The sequence below is a fragment of the Acipenser ruthenus genome, chromosome 30 (assembly GCF_902713425.1).
Source record: "Acipenser ruthenus chromosome 30, fAciRut3.2 maternal haplotype, whole genome shotgun sequence".
Taxonomy (NCBI): Eukaryota; Metazoa; Chordata; class Actinopteri; order Acipenseriformes; family Acipenseridae; genus Acipenser; species Acipenser ruthenus.
Window position 1 is genome coordinate 2558706 of NC_081218.1, and position 19067 is coordinate 2577772.

Here is a 19067-nt window from a genome sequence, read left to right on the forward strand (position 1 = left end):
TACCATGCCACTGCAGACCTACATCATATAATTCATCAGAAAAACAAAATGCATTTAAAAACCAAAATGCAGAAGACGGTTTCAGATTCATGGATGGCATTTCATTTATTAGTTTGTTCTCCAATCCCAGTTACATGTTAGCATGTTATCAGTGGTGTTTCATTATCAGTAACGATGTCTGAAAATCAATGAAAACAGAATATTTTTAAAGAAAATATAAATAAAAATAGGCAATAAAAAGTTAATAAATTCCTCACCTCGGCTCCGAGTTTGGAATAAAATCAAATCGGTGAGAAAAAGTAACAAATTAATAACTATTTACAATAAATACTGTCAAAAGGCATTTGGTTTTATTCCATCTTTGAAATCTCGAATTGGGTCGTTACGTTCTCCTGCAAGAAAATAGAAAAGAAAAAATTATTTTAAAAAAAAACCGCAGAGTCGTGGCATCATAAATCATAAACCATGTACATGGATGATGCATTTATTTTGATTGACAGAGCACGAAGCTTCCGATTCCATTTTTAAAATTCCGTTTTAAATTCCAAAACGTATTAGGCGAAAATCTAAAAATGTAAAAAATATATTAAAAAAAAAGGAGATGAGAAATAGCCTCCCAAAATCTGCAAAAATATTACGTTCATAAAAAAAATTCAAAAACAAGAATCATGTTATGTAACACTGTGATTGTTTATATATACTGGGCAGCAGTGTGGAGTAGTGGTTAGGGCTCTGGACTCTTGACAGGAGGGTCGTGGGTTCAATCCCAGGTGGGGGACACTGCTACTGTACCCTTGAGCAAGGTACTTTACCTAGATTGCTCCAGTAAAAACCCAACTGTATAAATGGGTAATTGTATGTAAAAATAATGTGATATCTTGTAACAATTGTAGGTCGCCCTGGATAAGGGCGTCTGCTAAGAAATAAATAATAATAATAATAATAATAATAATAATAATAATAATATATTGTAATGTAGTCTGTAGCTTTCATTATGACACAATACACCCCATCTGAACTCAACCAATGTGACAATGCTGCCATCTTGTGGACATTGGCACGAACTGCAAAGAGATATGTATAGTAAGGTTTCTTACCTCATCCGAGTCCAGTAAAGGCGGTAGCGCCCTGTAAAACATTGTTAAATATGTTAAAAGAAATACAGGGATGGAAATTAGACTCCCATTGCATAGCAGTTTGATCCATTCCTGGAATTACTGAGTTTAATAAGACTAACCGGAGCTTGTGGCTAATCAATGCAATGCAACAGGAGTCTTGCTTCCATCCCTGGAAATTATTCGAACAAAGTTGCAGCATTTCGGTAAATTCAGATGGACAGATACTTACACATCTGCCATGGAAGATGGGATGTTCTCCTCCACCCATTTCAGATCTTCATCCTGGTGAACAGAAAGTAGTTTTTACTTTCCATTTGAATATAGCACACAAAAAAAAAAACAACAACTCTGAACCAATGTCTTTGAATCCATGTGGCTGTGCTCTAGTGGCTTGCAGTGTCACCAGAAACTACCTTCATGTTGATGTGACCAAAACCTCATATTCACGGTCAAATATAGAATTATTTATACACCTGTATCTATCTATCTTTCTATATATAACAATAAGACTCCTACTCCACAGCAATTTCACCCATTCCAAGTTTTGCCACATGCTTTACAAGCTGCAGTGTGTATAGGTAACAAGCCCAGGTGTGTCTTAAAAATTGCAAAACCAGGAATGGATCAAACTGCAATGCAATGGGAGTCTTATTTCCTTCCCTGCAATAGCATATTAATACCAGCATGTGTGTTTATTTTTTTGTATGTGTAAAATAATGTAGTATAATAGATTTGTTAGTGCTGGAACAAGTTTCAACTACACAGACAAATAAGGCTTATTAAATTATTCATTAATGTATCAACAAAGACATCATTTAAAGGAAACCAATGCATACGTGTCTGAAATAAAATCACATTCTACTGTGCAGAAGTGTTTCTCTGCTTCCTTTAATAGGGATTCTGATGTGGTGCCACCAGGTGTATTTTACCAAGAAAAGCCAAAAACGGAGCCCCCTACCTCTTTGCTGGCTATGGTTGATCCGTTGGTCTCTGTTTTCATTCCTCTCATCTTCATTCCCTCTGAAAAACAACAAGTTAACGAAAAAAGAAAGTTAGTCAAGAATAATTTCAAACTCTCAACTGTAACAAAAATCAAATCGACCCCTCAGCAAAGTTAACTTAATGGGACGGAGAATTAAATAAACTATGCATGAGAGATGCAAAACTGAGGTCCTGTTGTAAGTGACTCTGCAGCAGCAGTTGATGCATAGTTCACCCCCTAGTCTCTGAAAATCGCTTTGGGATAAAAGGGTCTGCTAAATGACTAATTAATATTAATAATAATAACAATAACAACAATAATAATAATAACACCACCACCAGATCTGGTCGCTGCTGGAATTTCAATAAAAGAAAATGTAATTCTCTGCAAAGCCATTAATTTATGCCCCTATTTACGACAGACAGAAAATGTACATAATGCTTAGGTTACACAGGCAAGCCCAGCTGTCATATTTCTCCGGCAAAGTGACTCACCGAACGCGTCGCTCATCATCGCTTCTTTTTCCTCGTCGCTCATCTCGTCAAGAAGAGGAGTGAAGGCGTATCTGAAAAAGAGCAGGATGGACGCTGCCACGTGTTAAAAACCATCACGTAACACGCTGGGGTTTCAACACAACAAGCACCTGACAAGGTTTAAAACGATTCAGAATGGATTCAAAACCACAGAAGCGTCATCCAGTGGCTTGAGCACACAATCAGAGCAGACAGACTTCCTGTAGCTCAAGGGAAATAACCAAAACAACGACTTTGGTGCAGGTTTCCATATTCAACCCAGATGTTTACTCTGCATGTTCTGTAAGTCAGGCATCATAAGCAGGGTCAGATATTCTGCCCATCTGGATGCCAGTTAAATCGTGTCTCCACCACACAGCAAAAACGACCGGGATTTGTTCCTTTCTCTAACAGATATCGTCTCGTCCGAATGGCCAGGCGACAGACCCTTGAGCCACAGGGCTTTGAGACCAAATGTTTCAGGGATGGAACCAAGGCTCCCACCGCACATCAGTTTGATGCATTCCTAGTTTTCACTATGAGTTTAGTAAGACTCACCTGAGCTTGTTATCTAGACAGTGGGGCTGATCAAGCTGGTAGTAAAACCTGGACTGGGCGACACTGCTGTGCAACAGGAGACTTATTTCCATCCCTGTTCCAATACTCCTTAAAATCGTCAATCTCTTTCATTACAGATTCTGTGTCGTGAAATATGGAAGTCAGACCTATTTAAAATGAAGAGACCAGGAAGCTTTGCAGCCCCTCTGGGTCGGCACCCTTTACCTCTGGTTGTTGATGGAAGGTCTCCACAGGAACATGATGACCAGCAGAATGATGGAGAAGAGAAACCTCCAGAAAGCATCGTCAATCCACAGCTCCCTCCAGTCCTGACAACAGAACAGCAAGACCGAGGGGGGCGGTTTTAAATGATCCAAGCAGCGGCGGACCAGAATACCGGTCACCCTTAAAACTCTACAAGCACAAGTTTTGCATCACCTTGAATTTTAAGGATTGAGAGATAGATTATATATCCATGAGCAGAATTTAGACATTTTCTTTAACATCATGTAATCAAAGAACCTACAAAAATGATATTGCATAAAAGTCTACCGGAAGCCATAATAGTAGTCTAGTATTTCATGTCAGATTTCGAAATGTCAAATTGTTTGGGGGAAAACAAAATGTGCTAAGTATATGGGAAAACAAAACAAAGCGGTGTGCAATTCAATATGTTAACGTAACATTATTCAGCAGGTTTCATTCGACTTCATGAAGCGAAACAAGTTCATTCTATAGGGTGATGCAACACTTTACATTAACCCTGCTGTAGACTCTCACCAGGACTTTAGCGGTACAGAAAGTCACTGTTACTTACCGACTCACACTGGGAAAATTTAAACGTCTTGGTCGTCCAGATGATGAAAATTACAGAAGCTGAAAAAGAGAGAGAAAAATCCAACTATATAAAAGAAAACAGGTTTCACTTTTTTTTCTATTAAAATTAGGATTAAACTGGATTTCACTCGGAATGGTAAATCACCCCGATCAGTGACCCTCACCCGAGAAGAGCTTTATCCAAATAATCTGTACATGCGGCACCTGTATAATCATCATAAAATAAGTATTTTATTTTATTATTTTTTTAAATGAAGATCCCAACCCTTTATGAATAGCAACGCAGAGGCACAAGAAACCAAGCCAAGGTTTCTGTGTACTGACAGAAGAAAACACGGTCGGAAAGTTTTGTCTACTTCGACTGCGTAGCCTCTTGCAGTTACACCTTTGCAGCTCTGGCTTCTTTGCCTAACAGCACAGCAGAAAGACTTACCGATGACGGCGAACATCAAGGTGTTGGTGAAGTGGCGGTAGAGGGACAGTTTCACCAGGTTCCTCCGGAGTCGCAGCAGCTTCATGGTCTGAGCGAGGCTGATAAATATGTGTCGCTTCGTCAAGGAAACGTTACACGACATTGAGAGGCAAGCCAACTCTGAAACTGAGAAATCTCGCTGTGTTACAAACCCGTGCTGTCTTATTATTAGAAATCAGGATAAGCATACAGTAGGCACACCCTGTGTTATTTCAGATTCCTCACACATTCGGAAGAGCAGTTTTGCCCTGAAGGGTTAACAAACCAGCATTAACAAATCTCTAAAAAAAAAAAAGATTTTAAAGGTGTGCCTATGTACAGTTTTGCATCACCTACAAGTTTAGGACTGAAACAATTACAAAAATAAATAAATACATGAACAAAATGTAATGTAATCAAAAGAAACTACAAAATGAAATCGCAAAAGTCTACCGGAAGCCAGACTAGCAGTACAGTATTATTTCATGTTAGATTTCGAAATGTCTCATTTTCCAATTTTGTCATTTGTCAAATACAAAGCAGTGTGCAATTCCATATGTTAACAAAACTCAGAGCAGGGGTCAGTTCCATTTATTTCAATTCCAATTCTAATCCCCAACTACCTTTTTAATCAATTCAAATTCCTATTCCAAATCATTTTACAACAAAGGCGTTATTGAGCAAACAAATACTGTACACAACTTAATGAAGTGTCTGGACAGGTAACCTGATCAAGCCTATGGCATAAACCTCAGTAAAAACTGTGCCATAAAACAGAATAGGAATTGATTTAAAAAGGGAAGTTGGATTGGAAATGGAATTGACCCCAACTCTGAACATAACATTATTCAACAGGTTTCATTCGACTTTATGAAGTAAAATGTGTTAATTCTACAGGGTGATGCAAAACATTTGGCCAGAGCTGTAGTTTGTTACTGTAGTCCAGCTCACTCTTAAATTGGTCTTCTCTGTTTTGCACTTTACTAAACCACTGACTCCCACCACTCTAAATATCTTTATAGACAAACCAGTCGTCTACAGAGGAATAAAACACGCCAACAGCAGAGGCTCTGGCCCTTTTCAGCTATACATGACTGCCAGGAACGAGATCAACTGCACTTAATGTGATTATCGAGAATAATTTTTTCAGTACAATAAATGATCAAGACTAAAAACGAGCTTCAAATCAATAACATGTCTTGATAATGAATGATCTGTACCTGTGGGGACACAGAGCGTCACTGGCTGAAAAGCGCGTCAATCATTAGGGGAAATCATCTGATCAATGACAGGACAGAAAGCGTTGAAGGGGTGGGGACAACATTACATTTGAATCGGCAGAAAAATGTATGGGTTACTTTATTATTGAAGGCATGGCAGTTTATTTACATGGACTGTAAAGTCTTGTTGCCACATCAATGTTTCTTTAAAAATCGGCTGGATAATTACAAATAATTACATTCAATTAAAAGTTGTGCAATTTATTGGTTATGTGACGGGGAAGAGATGGCAAGCATGAGTCTCTGCCAGCAGTAACCATAACAGAAAAGGGAATTATCTGTCGCCAATCATATTCTGTATTTAATCATGACAGGAAAGTGGAAAAACAGTTGTTCTTTGTCTGCAACATTTTTTTCTTTAGATAAGGCAAAGCCTGCAGGCAGCTTGGAAGCAGCTTCAAAAGGAAAATAAAAGCCAGTTTTAATAACTGACTGGTGGTTTCCCTAATCTGGTCATCCCTAATTATAATAAAACACTTCATAAATGCAACGGCAAACGTTTTTGAGTAGAAGTCATTTTCCACGCACTTCTTTATATTAAAAGACCAATTTTAGAATTTTAAATAGATCGCTAACAAATCCAGACTCAAAACACAACTATCCCTTTACAATGAAAACCTAAAAACGACTAGAACTGCGATAGCTATTTAATGTTTGTGAACAGTTAGAACGCGGATTTCATCCCCAAAAAATAAAACACTCAATTCAGAGATGTGGTCTTTGACACAGTTAAAAGCCTTCTCGCTGAAACGCTGGCCGTTGAATTTCTCAAGTTTCTTTTAGCATGTGTAATATTTAGGGAGCAGCGCTAATCTTGTCGATCAGGCTGATTTACCATTCCAAGTGAAGAAGCAGCTGCTGGTGTTTGTGTGGGTCGCTGTTCTCCTCCACAGAGTCTCAGAAAAGCAGCACAAACCCAAGCGGCTGTCTCTTCACCGTGAATGGTAAAATCAGCCTGATCAACACCATTGACCCTCACCTGATTGTTAGCACTTAATTTGCTCAATTGGAATAATCACATCGGGCTGCACTGATTAAATAAAACTATATCATAAATAGCACCCAAGCCGAGCAGCAGTGCAACACAGTGCAAGGTGCGTTAAGAGTTAAGAAATAAAAGAAAAGGATTTTAAAAAAATTGAGATGCAAGAAAGGATATCCACCAGCAGAGGGCAGAGTCGAGCACGGCCAAGGGGATGGCAGCCAAGAGCACAAGATCATCCTGAGCCTAGAGACAGCGAGAGAGAGACAGAGAGAAGAGAGAGACGAAAGAGGGAGGGAAGGAAGGTAAAGGAGAGAGAGAGAGATGAAAGAGAGCAAGGGAAGGAAGGAAAAAGAGAGAGAGAGAGAAGAAAGAGGGAGGGAAGGAAGAGGAGAGAGAGAGAGAGAGAGAGAGAGAGAGAGAGAGAGAGAGAGAGAGAGAGAGAGAGAGAGAGAGAGAGAGAGAGAGAGAGAGAGAGAGAACCGTCACACACACCACTGGCAAGGAATTTCGTCTCAAGGATTGATTCTAGCGAAAGAAGTATTTTTTCCCCCTAATACCTTGATTACAAAATCTCTTTCAGCAGCTACACAGCATTTACCATACTTGCCTACGCCTTACAACATTTTGCTATGCATTTAAAAAAAAAAAAAAAAGTAAATGAAATCAGATTTACTATCAAGACGTTTCTCAGCTGTGATTGAGATACACGAATGTCTTAAAAGGTGTCAACTGGATTCTTAAAGGAGAGTAGACAAGTCAGGGGAAGATCACCGCAAAGTACCTGACCAGCAACTTACCGAATTCACCCGAAGGACGCCCTCCACGATCGAGAAGGTCAGGTAGACCAAACCAACCCCCACAACTCTGTGCAGAACAGCCCCCAGTCTTGGCCTGCAAGGAAACAGAAATCCATCCAGAGATTTCACCTTTAGCTTTGTGTTGCTCAAAAAGTGCTGCACCAGTACTTTTTTGAAACCAAGACTAACTTCCGTTTAAGTTATTTTTTATTGTTATAAGAGTCATAAGCAGGATTCTCCTCTGAATAGATGCCATGAACAGACAAGAGGCGGACGACAACTTTAACTTGGCAGAGCTTCGCTGAGGCTTGAGAGAAGTGCACTGAACACCAACAGGACTAACCGTACCGACAGATCAAAATACATATAAATGATTATTATTATTTATTTGGCAGACACATTTATTCAAGGCAACTTACAGGTGTTACAGGGCAGTTCAGGGTTACAATGCAAGCTTCATATTTAAAATACAGTACAGTTTACAGTAAGTGCAAATAACACTTCTTGAATACAATATGAATTAGGATGCAACAAGTTACATCTACAGTAGTGCATCAGATGAGGATCCAGTGATGTGGTGCGCAGGTCAGGTGAATACTGTGCATAGTATTTAAATAGAAACAGAGTTTTTTTCAGAATAAAAAGGATTGAAAGTAATTGAAAAATAACTCACTTGACAATTCCGTATCCCAGGCTGGCAATGATGACTAACACACGGGCCAGAGTTCTCTTCACAGCAGAGAGGATTTCAGCAAATACCACAGCCCCTTGCACTGGACAGAGAGAGGAGAGAGGAGAGACAGGTTTGAAATCAACACAATAAATAAATGGGAGGATTCGATTGTTACATTATCGATGTTTATGGACATCAAGAAATAATAATAGTCTTACTCCTCATTTGTAAAACCAGTTTGGGTGTGGTTCTGTTTGTTAAAGAATGTGTTGACATTAAGGGGAAGGGAATTGACCCTGTTTCATGCAGTAGGATAAAAAGCATTGTGAAGAGAGACAGGAGGCAGTACAGTTTCCACCACAGAGACAGAAGCAGATCACCTCCAGGCTGCCCGACTGTCCCAAATAGGACGGGGGAGGGGGAACACCTTTTCTGTATGTATTCTCATAGCTTAATATAATATTTTGGTTACATAAGTAGTAAATAGACTTAACTTTGAATCTTCGTGTGACGTGTTGTTTATTCTCCATCACAGAAACCCTTAGAATCTTACAACAATACCTGCCGATAAATACTTCAAGGAAATTCCTCTTTTTTTCCCTCTGGACACTTTATCACTCTTCCTTAAATGCGCTTTACTTGCTGCCCCCTATTTTACTGCATTTAATCCTGTACTTTAGAGTACTGTAATCTGTCAAGTGTTATTTAATCTGTAGTGTTTTGTATTTAATTATATCCTGATGTAACTATCACTGACACTGTTATCTGCTCCGTTATTGAATCGTATTTTGTCATACTTGTACTTGCTAGAACCAAAGTCATTGTATTTATCTTGCTCCTGATTGTATTATTACTTGTACTGTGATTCTTGAAATGTATTTTTGTTTACGACTGTCAGTTGCCCTGGATAAGGGCGTCTGCTAAGAAATAAATAATAATAATAATAATAATAATAATAATAATAATAATAATAATAATAATAAAAGATTCTGCACTATAACGGAGCGCGTATAGTGTATAATAATAATAATCAGACTGCCATTGTGGAGCAGTTTGAGCCAGTCCAGGTTTTACATGAGCTTAATTAGACATGCCTGAATATACACTAGCTAATGAAGCTTGCAGCAATAAGCTACTAAACTTATACCAGAAATTCTTTCTCTAACTTTGCATATACCCTTTTTTTCTAACCAGTATCATCCAGCTTATATAGGAACATGAATGCTTGTTTTTGTGTTGTGCATTTTTTTTTTTTTTATAACTATTAATAATAATAATAATAATAATAATAATAATAATAATAATTCCAAGTATCAATGCGCCCCCCTTCTAGTGAACAAGAGTCATGGCTGTTAAGTGACAGCAGTCTCACCAGACAGGCCGTTGTAGCGGATGCTCTGGAACTCTGTGTAGTACACCGCCTTCTCCAGCATGCCCAGGAAGACCACCCCTCCGATCCAGAACTGGATGCGCAGCAGGTCTCTCCAGTAGCAGGCGCAGAGACCCAGCCACAGACCCCCCAGCAGCACGTAGATGATGCACATCACCATGTAGAACTGGCAGGAAGAGAGGCGAGAGGGGGCGGTTACGTACAGTAAAATTGCTGTTATCAGAACCAGTTAGGATCAGGGGGGGTTCAGATAATCGAACTGTTCTGATAATCGAATTACGACAGCATTTTTTTTTTTTGTTGTTTTACATTACTTACTGTAAGCTACAGTAAGTAATGTAAAACAACAGTAATGTAAAACAACTTACTGTAAGCTTGCAAGTCGCCTCGGATAAAGGCGTCTGCCAAATAAACTAATAATATATATATTTTTTGCATGAAAAGAAGGTACCTACACACATCAGAGGCCATTCAGACGCGGAGATGTATTGGTAGGGACCCAACATCCTGATTTCTACTGCAAAAGAAAAAAAAGAGAGCAATTAATAGTTGTAAAAAAAAAAAAAATGCACAACACAAAAACAAGCATTCATGTTCTTATATAAGCTGGATGATACTGGTTAGAAAAAAAAGGGTATATGCAAAGTTAGAGAAAGAATTTCTGGTATAAGTTTAGTAGCTTATTGCTGCAAGCTTCATTAGCTAGTGTATATTCAGGCATGTCTAATTAAGCTCATGTAAAACCTGGACTGGCTCAAACTGCTCCACAATGGCAGTCTGATTATTATTATTATACACTATACGCGCTCCGTTATAGTGCAGAATCTGTTATTATTATTATTTATTTCTTAGCAGACGCCCTTATCCAGGGCGACTTACAGTCGTAAACAAAAATACATTTCAAGAATCACAGTACAAGTAATAATACAATTAAGAGCAAGATAAATACAATGACTTTGGTTCTAGCAAGTACAAGTATGACAAAATACGATTCAATAACGGAGCAGTTAACAGTGTCAGTGATAGTTACATCAGGATATAATTAAATACAAAATACTACAGATTAAATAACACTTGTGACAGATTACAGTGCTGCGTGCATCATTTGCATCTGAAGGCAGGAGAGACAGAACAGACACCTACACTGCAGTTTCCACCCGTTGCTCTCCTCGGAGCCGCCCCTGGGCTCGGAGCCGGGGTATTTGTCAGGGCTGCTGCCCGCCTCTTCAATCTGAACGATGAACATGTAGGGACCATCTTCCCACGTCCTGGCAACCGCGTACTGAGGCGGAGAGAACAAAGCGATATTTCAAAATAACTCAGACAGGTCGATCAGACAATTAGAATTGTAATTGGGCAATTGTAATTATACCACATAATTGATCAATTACAGTTCAATTACTTTGCCATTCCATCATTATTCTTGAATGTTCATACTATAGTTATATAGTATATTTTGTATTATTATTATTATTATTATTATTATTATTATTATTAGTTTATTTAGCAAGGCGACTTACAGAGACTAGGGTGTGTGAACTATGCATCAGCTGCAGAGTCACTTACAACTACGTCTCACCCGAAAGACGGAGCACAAGGAGGTGAAGTGACTTGCTCAGGGTCACACAGTGAGTCAGTGGCTGAGGTGGGATTTGAACCGGGGACCTCCTGGTTACAAGCCCCTTTTCTTTAACCACTGGACCACACAACCGCCTATGTACATTGTACCTGTGATTGATTTCTTGGCTATTTAGAATAGAGTACACATTTTACTGTACTTTTTAATGCAATTGTAATTACTGCTGCGTAACTGTAACTAATAGTAATTGAACAAATTTGCATTCTAATTGTAATATCAGCAAACAATTCTTCTTTTCGCAGGCAGGTACAGGTGTTAAAGCCCCTACCACTGCAGACGATGTCGTCGTCGTCTCCTCCTGGACTTCTTCATCCTCTGCTCTTCTTGTCGCATCCTTGCCCACCGTCGGTTTCTCAGAAGCCGTCTGAAAGGAATTTAAATTGTTTTCAGAAATCGACCGCTTCCGTAACTACAAAAAATGCTGCGTAATTCAAAAGACAAAAGTTTCGACTAAAAGTCTTCAAATACTTTCTCAAAGCTTTACAATGCTTCCCTATGCTTTACCAGACCTCTCTGTGCGTTACAGTGCTTCCCTATGCTTTACCAGACCTCTCTGTGCTTTACAATGCTTCCCTATGCTTTACCAGACCTCTCTGTGCTTTACAATGCTTGCCTATGCTTTACCACACATCTCTGTGCTTTACAATGCTTGCCTATGCTTTACCATACCTCTCTGTGCTTTACAATGCTTCCCTATGCTTTACCACACATCTCTGTGCTTTACAATGCTTGCCTATGCTTTACCAGACCTCTCTGTGCTTTACAATGCTTCCCTATACTTTACCAGACCTCTCTGTGCTTTACAATGCTTCCCTATGCTTTACCAGACCTCCCTGTGCTTTACAATGCTTCCCTATGCTTTACCACACCTCTCTGTGCTTTACAATGCTTCCCTATGCTTTATCAGACCTCTCTGTGCTTTACAATGCTTGCCTATGCTTTACCAGAGCTCTCTGTGCTTTACAATGCTTCCCTATGCTTTACCAAACCAATCTGTGCTTTACAATGCTTGCCTATGCTTTACCAGACCTCTCTGTGCTTTACAATGCTTGCCTATGCTTTACCATACCTCTGTGCTTTGCAATGCTTCCCTATACTTTACCATACCTCTCTGTGCTTTATAATGCTTCCCTATGCTTTACCACACCTCTCTGTGCTTTACAATGCTTGCCTATGCTTTACCACACCTCTCTGTGCTTTACAATGCTTGCCTATGCTTTACCACACCTCTCTGTGCTTTACAATGCTTCCCTATGCTTTACCAGACCTCTCTGTGCTTTACAATGCTTCCCTACGCTTTACCAGACCTCTCTGTGCTTTACAATGCTTCCCTATGCTTTACCAGACCTCCCTGTGCTTTACAATGCTTCCCTATGCTTTACCACACCTCTCTGTGCTTTACAATGCTTCCCTATGCTTTATCAGACCTTTCTGTGCTTTACAATGCTTGCCTATGCTTTACCAGAGCTCTCTGTGCTTTACAATGCTTCCCTATGCTTTACCAGACCTCTCTGTGCTTTATTGCACTGCTGTGCTTTTACTATGGGACACTTTTATAAGGGTTGTCATTAAACTTATTCCATTTCTTTTAGTATTTTGTTTTTTTGTACCTTTTCTACTTCCGTGCTTCTCTTGGCTTTCCGTTCTTCGTCCGTCTGGAACTGACACAATGCAGAGGAAATGCTTTTTTATTATCAGCTACAGTTTCAATGACACTTAATTACAGAACAGGTCAATTTGACCAACTTAAACCATACTCTGTAATGGAGAGTATTTAGAGTATTTTACAGCACTGGGGAATAACCCTCCCTCTGAAGGTATCCCAGGATAACCCCTACAAAATGGTGGTTCAGTGCAATAATCCAAAGGGATTCCCCAAAATGCTCTAATAAAATGCAGAGGTGGCTTACCCTGCGTCCAAATTGATCAAACCGACCCCTATGCCAACCTAAATTAGTCTACCGAGTCGTACGATCAACTTGTTCTAGGAGAATGCTTTCAAGAAAGTCAGTTTTCTAGAGATACAATGAATTTCCATTGTTATTTATTTATTTATTTTTAAAGACAATGTAGTCGATTATTCTTACCATTCCTGGCTTCGTAATCTTTATCGGCACATCGAAGGATTTCACAGCAAGCTGGAAAAGGATGGAAAAAATATAAAAATATATACAGAACCTACACAATCCAGATACAAGATGCATAAAAACTCAACCACCCAGTGTGGTATTTTCACAAAGGGCAGCTAGTGCTCGGAATGCTGCAGCGATGGGCAGTCCTGTCTGCCTCTGTGACAAACTGTTTAAATGTTTATACATTGAGACCACGTGGGGGGAAAAAAATGGTTTAATCTCACGTAACGTTGTTAAAACAGGTTTTGCAGGAATTTAAGTAAGGGTTTATTGAGAGAAAGAAAGAAAAAAAGAAAAAGAAAACACACACTGACAATTTGGAGTACCCAACAGACACACACAAACGCCTATACATGAGCTGCACATGTGCATACAATATACTGTAATTGAACTGTGACACATGAATGCTCAATGTGTTTAGCTAGACGATACTACGGTTTAAATAAAAAAAAAGAAGATTTTTGTACCATTAAAATGGAAAGTCAGCAATGCTGATTTTAAAAGCAGCATGCGAAAAATACAGAGGGTCCACATACTCGTGTAATAATCATGATCGATGCAGAGTCAGGGCAGTATATTAGTGTTTGTGTAGTCAGATTTCTTTAAAACGAAGACCCCAATTAAATCAACTATTTCAAACAGCAGGGATGGAAACACTGCAAGACTCCCATTGCCTAGCAGTTAGATCCGTTCCTGGTTTTACTGCAAGTTTAATAAGACACACAGCTGAGCTTGTTACCTGTACACACTGTGGCTGATCAAGCTCGTAGTAAAACCTGGAATGGGTGCATCTGCTGTGCAATAGGAGTCTTATTGCCGACCCTGAAATAGAGCTTCTTACCTCGTCCCCGTGGACCTGCTGCCCGCACTCTATGAGTTCGTACTCATGGAAAACGAAAAAACCAGTCCCACCCTCTCTCACTTCTGCGTTCAACTTGAAGTAGTTATTGACTTGAGAATTCTGGAAGATAAACTGCACTTTAGCACAAGAAATAACACTAGGCAGAATGTCTACAGGTGTATATTTTTTTTAAATTGTGAACAATCAGCACTTTCGTTTTAACTTACATCCAGCCCAAAGACTTCATCATAGCAGTGTGAGTTTCGCAGGTACCAGGATATTGAGAGATTAACTGGATGCTTGCAGTCTTCACTCATCCCTGAAAACAAGCGTATGATTTATATGGGGCACCATGGTACAGTATGTGTTACAATATCCCAGTGCTGGTCTTTTACACAATGGAATTAGTTAGAAGGCAGTATTGTCCTTTCTCTTATTTGCTGCATAATGCAATTACTGTGCTACTTTTTGTATGGCTTCAGACTACCGCGTTTCCTATAGAACCATTTTGAAATGATGTTGGGGCAGCAGTGTGGAGTAGTGGTTAGTGCTCTGGACTCTTGACCGGAGGGTCTTGGGTTCAGTCCCAAGTGGGGGACACTGCTGCTGTGCCCTTGAGCAAGGTACTTTACCTAGATTGCTCCAGTAAAAAACCAACTGTATAAATGGGTAATTGTATGTAAAAATAATGTGATATCTTGTAACAATTGTAAGTCGCCCTGGATAAGGGCGTCTGCTAAGAAATAAATAATAATAGACTTACAGAAATAAAGAGATACACATTTCAATACAGACCCTGTTTATACTAACTGTGTAATTATATCATTAAGTCTACACAGTACGACATGTACATACAAATAAACATGCCGTGAAACAACGGATGTGTGAACCTGTATTTAACTCTATAGAGCTATTGAAGTGTATTAAAATGAGTGTGTACATAACTCTACATTATCAATGTGTATCTAACTAGACTACAATTTGAATGATCTTTTTGATAATTGGTCTACGAACATACCGGAAAATGTGAATTAAAAAAAAAAAACACTGGTGAATTTCTTACATTGTAGGTAAATTGTAGAACTGTTGAATAACGTCTTTCTGAAAATGAACTTGTTCTGTTCATGAATGTTTTCCTGAAAAAAATTCAAACAGAAGAACATTACTCACGGAGCTGCTGTTTTTAATATACAGGGTGATCAGAAAGTAAGCTTACCACAGCAACACACCATGTCACTGACATACTTTCTAATCACCCTGTACAACACAACTTATATAGTATATTCACATTATTAATTAAACCGAATGATACCAACACAGTCTGCTAATATTGTAGAACATAATCATACACACATTAATTATACACACATACATATATACACATATACATATATATATATGTAGTATATTCACATTATTAATTAAACTGAATGATACCAACACAGTCTGCTAATATTGTAGAACATAATCAATTACACATTAATTATACACATATACATATATATGTGTGTGTGTGTGTATATATATATATATATATATATATATATATATATACACACACACATGATTATTATATTATATATACACACAGATACATAGTCAGTAAATAAATGTTGTGCTGAATAGACGTTATGAGCTTTCGTTTTATAACCCTCAGGACTGGAAATAAGACTCCTATTGCACAGGAGTTTCACCCATTACAGGTTTTACTACAAGCTTGATTAGTCACAATGTATCGGTAACAAGCTCAGGTGTGTCATATGAAAACCAGGACTGGATTAAACTGCTATGCAATGGGAGGGTTATTTCCATCGCTGCACCTGCTTACTTTTTTTGTGAGGGCACAAACATGTTGTAATCCAAAACGGACTGGGTGGGGAACGAATTACAGCTTATCAACTTGTTTTCGGTGCAATCTTAAAATCACTGACATTCCCTTCTTCAGTAACCACACTGCTATTAAAACGCGTGATATGAACAATGGTAATTATAATAGTCAGTATTGTAATTCCCATAGGCTATTTTATTTCTAGTGACGAGTCTCTTACTTAAATTGAAGACAGAGAACTGACTGGCTAACAATACATTTAAAAAAGAAAGATTTCGGACACAATTGCAATGAATGTCGATGACATGAATGTTGTATGAAAACAAATAAGGGTTGAATGTTGCATTGCTTCTGTCTGTAATCCTTCAGCACACTAGTAGATAGCTGGTCGATAAAGACATTCATGCAGTTTTATTTCATATATAAAATTGGATACTGTATAATTATAATGCGGGTTATACTAAAAAACGTTTCCATTGATATGCATACAATACACAATAACAAAAATTAAGTGCATCAATACGATTGTTCACAACGAACACATTCGTTAGAAGTCGCTTTTATATATATAAAAAAAAAAAAAAAAGTCAACACATTTTCTGTCTCGTTAAATACTAATTCAGTATAGTAAAATGCGTTCAGCCACAAACCTAAAGAGAACAGGGCGAGGAAGCTAAAAAAATATATTAATAACGAACGTATATCTACGTGCAGAATCGCACAACGAAAAACAAAAACAAAAAAAAAACGTTGCATTTTTATGCAACGTTTGCCGAATAATAACAACCATCCACACGACTTACGCTGTCAACATTTAGAGTCCATTTACCGGGCTCTGAAGCCGCCTGTATGTGCTGAACGATGTGTAAAAGAAGAAATAATTTTAATAATGTTATTAAATTTGATGACTTCGCTCCCAGCGCCGCCATTCCTGCGAGGAAGCGACAAAACTTCAGCCGCAGAAAAACAGCGCTGTCGTGACGTCACAGCCGACGAAGGGGGGGCTCTGTTTTGGACGCAGCCGGTCGATGACGCATGGGGTCCAACTGTACTGCATATTTTTAAATAAATATTGATATTGTCAGTTTTATCGTAAAATAAATAGAACAGCAAATGTAATCAAATAGAATAATACATTAAAAAAAAGAAAAACAAACTTGCTTTACTATCTGGAAATGGAAAAAAGACTCCCTATAGCAGTTTGATCCATTCCTGGTTTTGCTATCAGTTTAATAGGAGATATCTGAACGTGTTAACTCTACTGTCTTTATCAACCTTGTAGTAAAACCTGGAACGGATTAAACTGCTGTGCAATGGGAGTCTTATTTCCACCCGCTATGGCAGCGTGACATCCTATCAGGGATAGTGTTTAGCTAGCTGTATTTTGGGGTCAGTTTTATTTAAAAAAAAAAAAATATCAGGAAAACACATACTCTTTCATAAAAAAGTAGCTGATTCTGGAAGTAACCGAACTCAGAATAGGAAGGCGCTGTTAGCAAATCATGCATAGGTATAAAGACGTCTTTTTTAAAAAATGTGGATACTTTCCCTAAAGGCAAACACACACCCACAGCAACTGGCAGTTTACAGACAAACACTTTCCTGTTCAACAGGTTTTCTCGAGCTTTCCTCTTACTGGGACTTGTTTCAGCACATTTTCTCTGAAAAGAATGAAGAGGCGTTCTTATTCATTAAATCTTTCACAATTCTCTGACAGTTGTGCTGTTGTATAGGTTATTATTATAGACTGGGCAGTTTGCTCTTTATTTCAGAAAGCAGGTAAGCAAACGACTTAGGTGAGGTATGTTTGCATACACTTTTCTGAAAACTGAAATGGTCTTAGGTTATCACGGCTTTTTCCAGAAAAAAAAAAATTGTGGGCTACCCATCGTGTTTATCTTCAATTATAAAACTGAAACAACTACTGTATTTTAACAGTGCTTACAGAGTAAATATGCTTGCTAAACTTTACGATGCTTATAATGTTTACCCGAAACACCTACATTTGTACTTGAGAACGCAATAGGTTATTTCACATATAAATCAGTCCTTTTTTGCTATTGCATTACTATTATGTCACTGCAGATTAAATTGTTGTCATGCTAACTTGTTGCATCCTAGTTCATATTGTATTTTAGTAGTATAATTTGCACTTACTGTAAACTACACTGTATTTAAAAAATGATTTTGCATTGTAACACCTTTTGCCAAATAAAGAAATAATAATAATTAAACTAAAGACTGATTTGATTACCTAATGATACCTACATCTCAAATACTATTAACCAACCAATGTTCATTAAACTATACTCTGTTTAGAGATACTGGGCGTGTAGAGCCGCTCAGAGCAGCTCAGTGAATGAATCCACTTCAGAGCAGCTCAGTGAATGAATCCACTTCAGAGCAGCTCAGTGAATGAATCCGCTTCAGAGCAGCTCAGTGAATGAATCCACTTCAGAGCAGCTCAGTGAATGAATCCGCTTCAGAGCAGCTCAGTGAATGAATCCACTTCAGAGCAGCTCAGTGAATGAATCCACTTCAGAGCAGCTCAGTGAATGAATCCACTTCAGAGCAGCTCAGTGAATGAATCCGCTTCAGAGCAGCTCAGTGAATGAATCCGCTTCAGAGCAGCTCAGTGAATGAATCCGCTTCAGAGCAGCTCAGTGAATGAATCCACTTCAGGGCATGCTCAGTTCTGTTCCCCCTGAGCAGCTCAGAGCTGCAGAGCGGGTTTCATCCATGATCCCAGTGGAAGAATAATCACTCTGAGTCGCTCATCAGCTTTCCTCCTGATAGCTCTAGTTTTGAATTGACAGCCATGGTGCTGGGTGTATGTTTCTGATGTACAGTATTTGTTTGTCTTGTATACAGATATATTTTGTTTCAAGGTGAATGAGCAAAGGGCGGGGGTGTCTATGCTCCTACACACACTCAAACGCACACACTCAAACACACACACTCAAACACACACACACTCACACTGAGACACAGACACACAGACACACTCACACTGAGACACAGACACACTCACACTGAGACACTGA

The 19067-nt window shown here is 38.7% G+C and overlaps 1 protein-coding gene across 1 annotated transcript; it reads right to left on the reverse strand.

The window, feature by feature from the left end:
* Window positions 1-79: 79 nt before the first annotated feature.
* Window positions 80-17044, reverse strand: LOC117394393 (transmembrane protein 87A-like). Its single transcript, XM_059004887.1, has 21 exons — window positions 16827-17044; window positions 15259-15331; window positions 14423-14514; window positions 14196-14315; window positions 13310-13360; window positions 12833-12883; window positions 11491-11586; window positions 10727-10865; window positions 10039-10100; window positions 9566-9749; window positions 8194-8293; window positions 7521-7614; window positions 6894-6966; window positions 4441-4545; window positions 3988-4046; window positions 3396-3499; window positions 2595-2665; window positions 2077-2138; window positions 1348-1400; window positions 1098-1128; window positions 80-392 (listed from the first exon to the last, which is right to left on the reverse strand). Exons 1-21 carry the CDS (start codon window positions 16950-16952, stop codon window positions 351-353), a joined length of 1788 nt encoding a protein of 595 aa, XP_058860870.1. The 5' UTR covers window positions 16953-17044; the 3' UTR covers window positions 80-350.
* Between the last annotated feature and the right edge of the window lie 2023 nt (window positions 17045-19067).

Bases quoted from the DNA above. Each gene is read 5' to 3' on its own strand.
- LOC117394393 (XM_059004887.1), bottom strand. From the start codon at position 16,952: ATGGCGGCGCTGGGAGCGAAGTCATCAAATTTAATAACATTATTAAAA. The intron at 10,866-11,490 runs GTAGGGGCTTTA...TCTCCGCCTCAG, and splicing joins CGACGACATCGTCTGCAGTG to TACGCGGTTGCCAGGACGTG. The intron at 2,139-2,594 runs GTGAGTCACTTT...GTTGTTTTTCAG, and splicing joins GATGATGAGCGACGCGTTCG to AGGGAATGAAGATGAGAGGA.